Source organism: Somniosus microcephalus, chromosome 8 (genome assembly GCF_052327205.1).
Source record: "Somniosus microcephalus isolate GS21.2 chromosome 8, FLI_Smic_1.0, whole genome shotgun sequence".
Lineage (NCBI taxonomy): Eukaryota > Metazoa > Chordata > Chondrichthyes > Squaliformes > Somniosidae > Somniosus > Somniosus microcephalus.
The window spans coordinates 38,642,172-38,654,853 of NC_140994.1; the positions used below are offsets into that span (position 1 = coordinate 38,642,172).

At 40.1% G+C, this 12,682-nt stretch overlaps 1 protein-coding gene across 1 annotated transcript in view; it reads left to right on the plus strand.

The window, feature by feature from the left end:
- Window positions 1-12,682, plus strand: part of LOC147113464 (cubilin-like) — a 196,199-nt gene that overhangs the window by 146,505 nt on the left and 37,012 nt on the right. The window contains 3 exon segments of the mRNA XM_085996127.1: window positions 568-776; window positions 1,380-1,527; window positions 6,157-6,369. Coding sequence (XP_085852253.1) covers window positions 568-776; window positions 1,380-1,527; window positions 6,157-6,369 — 570 coding nt within the window.

Genomic DNA, 12,682 nt, shown 5'->3' on the forward strand with positions numbered 1-12,682 from the left:
AAAACTGTTTATCGGTCCACCCGATGTTCCTGCATATCTTCTGCTGAAATTACAGAAATTCCTGGTATTATTTCTTAAGTTATGAAGAGAACTCACAGAATCAAACCAGGACTTACATGAGAAAATATCAAAGGGGCACAAATCAGGATGTAAGGAAGCTACTTAATTTCAATTGGGAGCAGAAATGTGGAAATGAGGAAACGTGTTCAAAATTATTCTATATGGGAAGAAAGCACCCTGGGCTGACCAATGGAAGTTGAAACTAGATAGATATTCAAGTATATGCTTGCTAACCTTGAAAAGTTGGGAGTGAAATTTTACAAGTAAACTTGTTAGAGTATGTGCTAAGGCAAATTATACTACATCGCTTGAAAGAATGGTGGACGGATTGAGTAGCCTATACTTGTCCAATATTTCCTCATGTTCTTTGTTTGGGTCCTGAAATGCCTTCTAATGGTGCTTATACATGCAGACATATTTATAATTGTCTGATTTATTAAGTAAGTTGATAAAAAAGAATGGATTACTGTGAAATTCATTTTCCAACTATGATCATTTTCTTGACAGCCTGGAAGTTACATCAACTTGCTCGTATGATTATATTGCAATATACGATGGGCCTTCAACATATTCGACTTTGCTTTCAAAAATTTGTCATGGATCAAATCAGACATTTACATCATCGTCCAACAGTATGACAATATTTTTTAGCTCTGATTCCAGTGTAACTAGTCGAGGATTTACTGCAAACTACTACTCTCTGCCAATCAATGATGGTGAGCTTTGTTACACTTCTTGTCTCAAAATTGCAATGTACTTTAAACTAGAAGAATTGTAGATAAATTAGGAATGGATTCTGTTTAATAATGTATTTATTTTTATTATTTTGATAGACACTACTGAAACAGCATCGACAACAGGTACAGTAAAATGTCCTCGAAAATATATTGATCCACATTAGAATGATTAAAGTTCATTACATTTATTTTAAAATTGGTCTCAGCCAGGGCAATGGTAAGGGTGCTACAATTGGCCTCAGTGCCCAGATTAGATAGGGAGGTAAAGAGCAGGTCCAATCAGGGTTCCCACTTCTGATTGCAGTCTAGTAACTGCCATTGGTGAAATCTGTATCAGGCTCAGCTGTGATGCCCCAACAGTTAACCTGTGAACATTCACTGTCAAAGCTCACATAAGACCAACAGTCACTTAAGCAAGGTACTAGAGGGTGGCTGCCAGCTGTGGAACCTTATTCCAACAAGGATTAAATGGGTTCAAGGAAAGCTGGCAAAGAATATTGGTAGGGGTGAAAGAAAGGAAATGGTTGTTCTTCTGCCATGTATTGCCCCACCTGAACTTACCCATTTCCTTACTGTTAATAGGTGGATCTTGTGGAGGGTATCTTGAAGGTGCCTATGGGTCTTTCAGTAGTCAAGGTTATCCATACTCCTATCCAAATAATGCACGGTGCACTTGGTACATAAGAGTGGACAGTAATCAAATAATAAAGCTGGCGTTTACTGACATTAGGTAGGTAAAATGTTTTCACTTTCATATTTTAATGTAAATAATGGCAGGAATATTTGCTGTCAATTAACTATTGCTGATAGATTCACTTAAATTATTACAGGGGGTGGTGGGGACCAATAATTTGATGTTGAGTGCCAGAAGTGCTGTGTTAGTATCCCATTTTTGGCCCCTGGGCGCATTCTTTTAAACTGAAATATACCCCACAGAAAGACTTAAGGAGGTATTCTCCATTTTGTCTACAAAAAACAGTATTATAGAAATCTGTTATGTCAGTTTACATCAAACACCACCCAGAGCTAACTGATGCATCAGATGGTCTTTCTCTGGCCGGCTGATACCCAGCTGAATCGAGATCAGCATACTTCCTGGTCCCAGATGCCGAGTTTTTGAGTTTTGTTTTTCATCCAGAGCCGACATTCAATTAAGAAACGCAGCTCGCTGCCCAGCTAAATGATCTTTAGCTGGTGACGGGCAGGAAGATTAACAGTTATCGGTTTAATATGTAATCCTGTAAAGTCAAAACAGTAAAGAGATTCAACATAATGCCTGATTCCGTCTCCGCATCAATTCTTCCTACTTCATTGAATCCTTGAGTAACCTTTCCAGGGTGAAACGGGGAAATGGTTGGGAGCAATGACCAATGTTTTTGGACATCAAAACAGAGGTGACAATTAGTCTTGGGTCGGTTAACTATCACACGTTTGAATGAGCATTCTTTCCTAAATGTGCTCCCAGAAACCACAGTCATTTTAGAGATATGTCAGAACTCACTTTCTTACTACAGAACTTTCCACAAGTCCCTCTCATGTTACGTTGTGGCGAAATTGCAAACTACTGCACTCTCGCTATTTCTAACATCCTCACACTGGTTATATAACACTCAAGGCCATGAAAATCGGTGACCCTTCCAGTGTATTCCTCCGATAACTTTAATGGAAGTCCATTAGAAGGGACAAAATTAAGATCAGGATTCGCCACATCAAGACTTCTTGTTTTTGCAGTCCTCAGAGGAACACGGTATCGATGAGACTTGTGGAAATGGGGCCTAACTGGGGTCCAGCCTGGGATTCGGGCCTGGACCCCTGAAGAAAAAAATATTTTTGAAGGAATTATTTCAAAGCAGTCCCTTGGGGAAAGTCATTACTTCTTTTGGGGGCTGGCATCCACCCTCCTCCAGAATTCAGTCTGCCCTTCTTGTGCTGCTGGGCCTGTATTCCCCATGCACAGAGGAAATTCATGGGAAGATTGTAATGGGTTTGTTCCAAATATCACTGAGAGTAATTTCTCCCAAATTGTACCTTTTTAATGCACTTTATTATGTTTATGGATGCAGAAATTGCTTTTTCTGGTTATCAGGGAGAAATCTGTGGACTGGATCTACACAGGGAATGCTATAGATTAGATTTTACCCATATCTCCTTCTCATAAAGATACAGCAAAACCTCGACCACTGTATCATATAAAGACACAAAGCCTCAAAAGTAATGAAGACTGGAACCCATAGAATCATAGAATGATACAGCATAGAAGGAGGCCATTCGGCCCATCGTGCCTGTGCCAGGTCTTTGGTAGAGCTATCCAATTAATCCCGCTCCCCTGCTCTTTCCCCATAGCCCTGTAAATTTTTCCCTTCAAGTATTTATCCAATTCTCTTTAGAATGTTATTATTGAATCTGCTTCCACCACCCTTTTAAGCAGAGCATTCCAGATCACAACAAATCTCTGCGTAAAAAAACTTTCGTATCATCTGCAAACTTTGAAATTATGCCCTGTAAACTGAAGTCCAGGTTATTTATATATATCAAAATGAGCAGTTGTTGTAATATTGACCCTTACAAAACACCACTGTATACCTCACTCCAGTCTGAAGAGCAACTGTTCACCACTACTCTCTGCTTTCTGTCCAGTAGCCAGTAAATTTTCTAACAGTAGAAGTACCCTTTGCAGTATTAGGTATGAATAGTGTGAGCAGCAGACACTTGCAGTACTGCTGCAACAAAAGCAAAATAAATCTGAAATAAAAGCAGAAAGTGCTGGAAATATTCAACAGGTCAGGCAGCATCTGTAGAGAGAGAAACAGGGTTAACGTTTCAGGTCGATGACCCTTCGTCAGTACTGTGTTGGTCAATGCTCCTGGACAAAGCATTATTCAATGATTATCTTCTGTTTACTATTGTTCAGTCAGATTTCACACTGGCTGGGGGAGACATGAAATTAGAGATGGGGTAGGAACGCAATGGTGGACCTTGCAGTATGATTGCCCTAAGAATTTTGCTGCAATATTGCCTGATTTGTGATCAGGTAACAAGTATAAGGGAGACTGGAAATATTCAAAGGGAAATGGACTAATTAATCAGATAACAGAGAGAAAGACAGACAAATCTTAGTTAGATAAACATAAGCTAATGAATATTGGAACGAGAAAGGTAATTTATGTGCGTACAATGAAGGATTGTTGGCAAAAATGTAAAAGCAAAAAGATTTGGGTGTGATTACTAATTATTCATTGGAAGTGCTCCGTCATTATGAAGTTACTATCTACGAGGACAATCAAATACCAAGATACTCCTCAAAGACATTTGATTGTAAGTCAAAACAAGTTACAATTTTAACTTGTATCAAGGACAGTTGTAGAAATTAAGGGGGTATATACTGGGGTTATTGTCTCTGGCCAGTCAGAAGTATCTGAGCTGCTCAAAAGCCCCGTGCGGTTTCGAATCGCTCCCCTTTTATCATTCTGACCGCCGGACTTATTCAGCAGCGATGTAGACAAAATGAGACTCGTGGTTGGGTGCAAAGAAGACCAGTATTGATTGAAATAAAAAGAAATAAATTGAAAATAATCAATACAGCACACCTATGCCTAATACAGCACTTTTACTTAATGCAGTACACTTTTGCTTACTGCAGCACTCTTTTGCTTAATACAACACTCTTTTACTTAATACAGCACTTTTACCTAGTGCAGCACACTTTTGCTTACTACAGCACTCTTTTGCTTAGTACAACACTCTTTTACTTAATGCAGCACTTTTACCTAGTGCAGCACACTTTTGCTTAATACAGTTCTCTTTTGCTTACTACAGCACTCTTTTGCTTAGTAGGGGGGGAGAAAATGGACACATCGAGGGAAAATTGACTAAAATAACAATTTAACAAAAATTCCCCTTAATTCCCACCCCTAATACCTATCTAAGTTGCCTTGTAATGGGCCAGAAAATCTATGCTCACCAGTGAAACGCTTGCTCCGTGCCCCTGCGGTCTGTATTTTTCACCGCCCCGAAGTAGAGCTACCCCAGTATTTAAAAGTAACTGCTGGTATTCCACTTCTTTGGGTGGGCTTGCTGAGCTGTTCTTCTGTAGGCAAAGCACGGAGGCGAGGCAGCAGAGAGAGAGGAGATGGCTTCCTGAGAGGCTATTTTATACCCATTGGGAGCCATAATCTTCATGCCCAAATCTGGATGTATCTGGGCTATACAAAAGGGAATCGATCTGTCCCCATTGACTGTGATGGGTTGAATGTATTCCCCATTCGTTTAAACTGGTATTTGCTCAGTTTAAATGTCTTATTGATGTCTCAAGTGCTGGACAGATAGTCAATAGCACTAAGTGGTTTGTAAACAAACCCATTGTCCTGTGGTCAGTCCAACTGCAATTGATTGACAGCTTTAAGTACTTAAGCCTTTGTGTCAACATTGTAAACAAACAACCCCTTTGTCCTGCAGTTTGAAACTTCCTAAACTGCAGTTGATTGACAGTTCCAAGTACTTCATGCATTTCGCACAGGCTGGTGTTTTTTTTTCAAATCCTTTGCAGACACACAAGCAGGCTGTCTTTTTGTCTCCTGCCACGAGGTCTGACAGCCATTTTTTGATGCCCTGGATTTTTAAGGTATTCCACCCAGGTTTTCTTTAATCAAAAAAACAATCTTCGGAGCTGTAGAAATTTTCAAAATTCTTGCGAAACCTTACACAGTGTTACATTGTATATGAGCCAGAGAAGAATGGCAGGACTTATGCTAGGAATTTCCTCAGGGTCTCCCAATTTGCTGCCATAACTGTGATGGAAAACTGTTTATCGGTCCACCCGATGTTCCTGCATATCTTCTGCTGAAATTACAGAAATTCCTGGCATTAATTCTTAAGTTATGAAGATAACTCACAGAATCAAACCAGGACTTACATGAGAAAACATCAAAGGGGCACAAATCAGGATGTAAGGAAGCTACTTAATTTGAATTGGGAGCAGAAATGCTGAGAAAACGTGTTCAAAATTATTATATATGGGAAGAAAGCAGCCTGGGCTGACCAATGGAAGTTGAAACTAGATAGATATTCAAGTATATGCTTGCTAACCTTGAAAAGTTGGGAGAGAAATTTTACAATTAAATTTGTTAGAGTATGTGCTAAGGCAAATTAGACTACATCGGTTGAAAAAATGTGGTGGATGGATTGAGTAGCCTATACTTGTCCAATATTTCCTCATGTTCTTTGTTTGGGTCCTGAAATGCCTTCTAATGGTGCTTGTACATGCAGACATATTTATAATTGTCTGATTTATTAAGTAAGTTGATTAAAAAAATGGATTACTGTGAAATTCATTTTCAAACTATGATCATTTTCTTGACAGCCTTGAAGTTACATCAACTTGCTCGTATGATTATATTGCAATATATGATGGGCCTTCAACATATTCTACTTTGCTTTCAAAAATCTGTCATGGATCAAATCAGACATTTACATCATCATCCAACAGTATGACAATATTTTTTAGCTCTGATTCCAGTGTTACTAGTCGTGGATTTACTGCAAACTACTACTCTCTGCCAATCAATGATGGTGAGCTTTGTTACACTTCTTGTCTCAAAATTGCAATGTACTTTAAACTAGAAGAATTGTAGATAAATTAGGAATGGATGCATCTTTCACATTAAATTGCCATTAAAAAGGCCGTATCAATGGCCCAGATATTCCGGTCCTCGCAAGTGCCGTTTTCAGGCATGTGAAGCGCATGCGCTAAAACCTGGCACTTCCAATCTGTCAAGGATTCTCTTGACAGATCATCCGCCTGCCCGGGTGAAGGGTCTCTGCGGGTGGAGACTTATGCTTTTTGCAGAACCTCCGCCCGCTGAAAACCTTTAAAAGGCTTATGCCTGGTAAAAGCAGGCGTAAGGCCTGCTTTTACCAACATAAGAGTTTAAAAAAGTTAAAAAAAAAAAAAAATTCACTCATTTATAATTTATTAATTACTTTAAAAAAAGTTACGTTTATTTTCCGCCCCATAAAAACCTTTAATTACTTTTTTCAAAAAATTAAATTTTTGTTTAAAATATTTAATTTAATGTAATTTTAACTAATTTTAAATACGTGACTTAAAAAATATATTTAATGTTGAACTGGTTTTTGAGTGATCCTCATTCACACTTTTGACAGATCTATGCGGAGAGACCTGTCAAAAGTGTGCACGGGGATTCCCTCGTTTGGTTCCCCATGGCCCACGTGATCTCAGGGACGCTTGCATACGAACATACGAATTGGGGCAGGAGTTGGCCACTCGGCCCCTGAAGCCTGCTCCACCATTCAATAAGATCATGGCTGATCTGATTACTCCACATTCCCGCCTACTCCCGATAACCTTTCAGCCCCTTGCTTATCAAGAATCTATCTACATCTGCCTTAAAAGTATTCAAAGACTCTGCTTCCACCGCCCTCTGAGAAAGAGAGTTCCAAAGACTCACGACCCTCTGTGAGAAAAAATTCCTCCTCATCTCTGTCTTAAATGGGCGACACCTTATTTTTAAACAGTGACCCCTAGTTCTAGATTTTCTCACAAGAGGAAACATCCTCTCCACATCCACCCTGTCAAGACCCCTCAGGCTCTTATGTTTCAATCAAGTCACCTCTTACTCTTCTAAACTCCAGCAGATACAAGCCTAGCCTGTCCAACCTTTCCTCATAAGACACCCCACCCATTCTAGGTATTAGTCTAGTAAACATTCTCTGAACTGCTTCCAATGCATTTACATCCTTCCTTAAATAAGGAGACCAATACAGTGCACAGTACTCCAGATGTGATCTCACCAATGCCCTGTATAACTGAAGCATAACCTCCCTACTTTTGTATTCAATTCCCTTCGCAATAAATGATAACATTCTATTACCTTTCCTAATTACTTAGTGTAACTGCATACTAACCTTTTGCGATTCATGCACTAGGACACCCAGATCCCTCTGCATCTCAGAACTCTGCGATCTCTCACCATTTAGATAATATGCTTCTTTTTTTATTCTTCCTGCCAAATTGGACAATTTCACGTTTTCCAACATTATACTCCATTTGCCAGATCTTTGCCCACTCACTTAACCTAACTATATCCCTTTGTAGCCTCCTTATGTCCTCTTCACAATTTACTTTCCTACCCATCTTTGTGTCATCAGCAAATTTAGCAACCATACCTTTGGTCCCTTCATCCAAGTCAGTTATATAAATTGTAAAAAGTTGAGGCCCCAGCACTGATCCCTGTGGCACACCACTCGTTACATCTTGCCAATCAGAAAATGACCCATTTATGCCTACTGTCTGTTTCCTGTTAGCTAGCCAATCTTCTACCCATGCCAATATGTTACCCCCTACACCATGAGTTTTTATTTTCCGCAATAACTTTTGATGTGGCACCTTATCAAATGCCTTCTGGAAATCTAAGTACAGTACATCCACCGGTTCCCCTTTATCCACAGCACATGTTACTTCCTCAAAAAACTCCAATAAATTGGTTAAACATGATTTCCCTTTCACAAAACCATGTTGACTCTGCCTGATTACCTTGAACTTTTCTAAGCGCCCTGCTATAACGTCTTTAATAATAGCTTCTAACATCTTCCCTATGACAGATGTTAAGCTAACTGGCCTGTAATTCCCTGCTTTCTGTCTCCCTCCCTTTTTGAATAAAGGAGTTACATTTGCTATTTTCCAATCTAATGGAACCGTCCCCGAATCTGGGGAATTTTGGAAAATTAAAACCAGCGCATCAACTATCTCACTAGCCACTTCTTTTAAGACTCCAGGATGAAGTCCATCAGGACCCGGGGACTTATCAGCCCGCAGCTCCAACAATTTGCTCAGTACCACTTCCCTGGTGATTGTAATTTTCTTGAGTTCCTCCCTCCCTTCCATTTCCTGATTTACAGCTATTTCTGGGATGTTACTTGTATCCTCTAGTGAAGACCAATGCAAAATACCTGTTCAATTCAACTGCCATCTCCTTATTTTTCATTATTAATTCCCCAGACTCACTTTTTATAGGACCTTTGTTAACTTTCTTTTTTAAATATCTATAGAAACTCTTATTATCTGTTTTTATATTTCTAGCTAGCTTTCTCTCATACTCTAATTTTTCTCTCCTTATTAAACTTTTAGTCATTCTTTGCTGCTTTTTATATTCTGTCCAATCTTCTGACCTGCCACCCATCTTTGCGCAATTACATGTTTTTTCTTTAAGTTTGATACTATCTTTAACATTTTTAGTTAGCCACGGATGGTGGGTCCTCCCCTTGGAATTTTTCTTTCTCGTTGGAATGTATATATTCTGTGTATTTTGAAATATCCCCTTAAATGTCTATCACTGCAACTCTATTGACCTATCCCTTAACCTAATTTGCCAGTTCACTTTAGCTAGCACTGCTTTCATGCCCTCTTAATTGCCCTTATTTAAGTTTATAATACTAGTCTTGGACCCACTCTTCTCTCCCTCAAACTGAATGTAACATTCAATCATATTATGATTGCTACTACCTAGGGGTGCCTTCACTATGAGGTCATTAATTAATCCACTCTCATTGCACAATACCAGGTCTAGTATAGCCTGCTCTCTGGTTAGCTCCAGAACGTGCTGTTCTAAGAAACTATCCTGAAAACATTCTATGACCTCTTCATCTAGGCTACCTTTGCCCATCTGATTTTTCCAGTCTATATGTAGATTAAAATCCCCCATGATTATTGCCGTACCTTTCTGACAAGCTCCCATTATTACTTCCTTTATACTCCATCCTACCATGTGGTTACTGTTAGGGGGCCTGTACACTACTCCCACAAGTGACTTCTTGCCTTTACCATTTCTCAACTCTACCCAAACCGCTTCTACATTCTGGTTTCCTGAACTTAGGTCATCCTTCTCTATTGTGCTAATACCATCCTTAATTAACAGAGCCACCCCTCCACCTTTTCCTAGCTTCCTGTCCTTCCTAAATGTCATGTACCCTTCAATATTCAGGTCCAAATAAATGTCATCCTGCAGCCATGTTTTTGTAATGGCTATCAGATCGTACTTATTTATTTCTATTTGCGCTTCATCTGTTTTGTTTCGAATGCTACATGCATTCAGATGCACAGCCTTTAGTTTTGTCCTTTTATTATTTTTGTAACCTCTAGCCTTATTTGTTGATTTACTCTTAGATTTCTACTCTCTATACCCTCCTGTCACAGTCTGTTTATCATTTCCCATATTAATACCTTTCATTCTTGCCTTGTCTCTACTCTTTGATTTACATCTTCCCAAATTTGATCCCTTGCCCCCATTATTTAGTTTAAAGCCCTCACTACCACCCTAACTGCGAACCGCATGCGCCCCTGGGATACCTGGGCCTCTGCGTGCACGGACCAGGAGAGGCCTAGGATCGGAAGTGTCTGGGCCTATGGAGTCAGCAGGTAAGTTCGTAGATTTTTCCCGATCGGAGACATCCACATGCAGGAAGCCTCCGATCGGAAAATCCGGCCCATTATGTTTCACTACAAATGAAGCCAAAAATTTTGAAGAAGATTTTCAACTTAACACATAAAACAGACCTTGCAGATTGCCGCCCATAACAGAAGCCGCCTGATTTGCATTTCCATTGATTTCAGCCAATCACAATGCCAGTTTTACTCACTGGCGGCAAGTTGAAAATCTACCCCATGTTTTCAAAGTAGTTGTGGTCACATTTTATCTTTTCATGTGAACAGTCTTCACGGGGAGGTTCTTGGTTTACTCAGGAAGCTAGTTTAAGAAGGTATATACTCCAAGTAAAGGCTGAAGTACGAACATGAGTTTTTATATTTTAATGGCCTGGATTTTGCGGTGAGTATGACGGCGTACTCTGGGAGTACGCCATCATACCACCTTTGAAATACACCACAAGTTCAGGATTTCCACATGCGCTTGACAGATCATGCCTTGGAACTCAGTATTGCTGGTGAAGAGCTGGGCTACCAACTGCCCAGCAATTACAGATAAAACTCTTACGGTTGCTGAAAGCAGGTGCAGGAGCCTGCTTGTTTTCATTCCCATGGAACTGAACGAGTAATAAAAAGACAAATTAAAATTCAAAGAGCTGTATAGCGATAAAGTTAACTGAAGGCAAATTAATTAAAAAACAGTCCAAAGATGTGCGGGTTAGGTTGATTGGCTGTGATAAATTGACCCGTAGTGTTAGGGGGATTAATACATGGGGTTACGGGGATCGGGTGGGATATGTGTCGGTGCAGGCTCGATGGGCTGAAATGGCCTCTATCTGCACTGTGGGGTTTCTGTGATTCTGTGATTCTGTGAAAAGCTAGCTTGGCTTCAATTATATTTCTTGGCATAATTGTAGCTATGGGGTCCTCCAGTGTTCCTTACAACACCCCCTACCCCCCTCGTTCTGCTCACCATCCTCCATTACTGCCCAAAATACAGCGATTAGGGCTAATTCACTAATGTCTTCCTGATGTTTACCTGAAGATGCTCTATTTCTCCTGATGCTTCCTTTGTGCAGCTGAAGGAATTAAATCTTGGGGTAGTGCAGAACCTTGACTGATTGTACAACTTTAAAACTCGCAAAAAGCGCCCAAGTTCCTCCCATTGCACTGACAGATCACTAACTACAAACATCTCATAAAATTAGAAACAGATGAGAACAATTTGCAGTGGCACCGAGTGCGACAGAGGGAGCGGCTTAAAGGAGAAATACGTTCAACTGAATGTAATGAAGACCTTCTGAAGACGGATTATTTTTAATGTGGGGAATGGGTTCACTCAGATGCAGCACAGCGTAGTGAATCTCTGGATTGAAAGAGAAAATAAGGAGCCCAGAACATAATTCATATGACATTTAATATATATATCTCACAGGAAAGAGTCAGAGTTTTGTTTCCAATCTCAGGGACCACTTGGATGAGACACACAGAGCAAAGCTTCACATTGGGGAGCTCGGAAACTTGACTGAAACCTCAAATCTCTTTAAAAGTCTTTAAAGGTTTCTAAAAGTTTTTTTAATTAAATGTCACGGTGAATGCAATCCACACTGGCCCAGAAATTAGGTTCGGGGGCTTGCCGCGCATGCAAGCCCCCGATGTGCACTTACCCGGCGCGCCGACAGCTGAAGCCTGGGCCTGCTTGGAATTCCTGTCACTGGCCCGGTTCAGCTGTCGGCGCGCTGTGCTTGCCTGATCCAGTGGCGTAGTTAGTTCGATGTGCCGGCTGGGATCAGGTGAGCACTGGGCAGCCAATCAGGGGAGGGAAAAGTTCATTCATGAGTTTGATAGTAAGAACTGTCAAACTCATGAAAACTACGGGTGCCCAAAACACTACTTAAACTTTAAATAACATTTTAAAAAACATCCCACTAATTAAATGAACCATAAATAACTTTAATAAACTATTTTAAACAATTAATCAAATTTTTGAAAAAAATAATTTTTTAAGAAATCAGGTCTAAAAATACACTTACCTTACTGTAAAGTCCTTAAAAACAATAAAGCTGTGGAAAAAATGTTATAATTTTAAATAATAGACCACTTACCTTAAAGAATCAAGTCCTTACGTCTCCTTTTTACATTTCTAAAAAGTTGAGGCCCTTACACACGGGCAAACCTGTCAAAAAGAAGAAAGTTCAACGCGTGCGCGCAGAGTTCTGCGCGCACGCGTTGGACTTCTGAACCCCTTGGAGGAAATGCCGGTTTCCCGCGCATGCGCTGTGCATGCTGAAATCCGGCACTTCCAACGGGCCCACGCGTGAGTACCCCATCCGTACTCACGCGTTGGGACCGGAATTACTGGGCCAACACTTCTTACTAAAATACACTTTTTGATAAAGTTAGCAAAGGCAGGAATTTTAGCTCCAATATTTCTATTTTTGCTAAT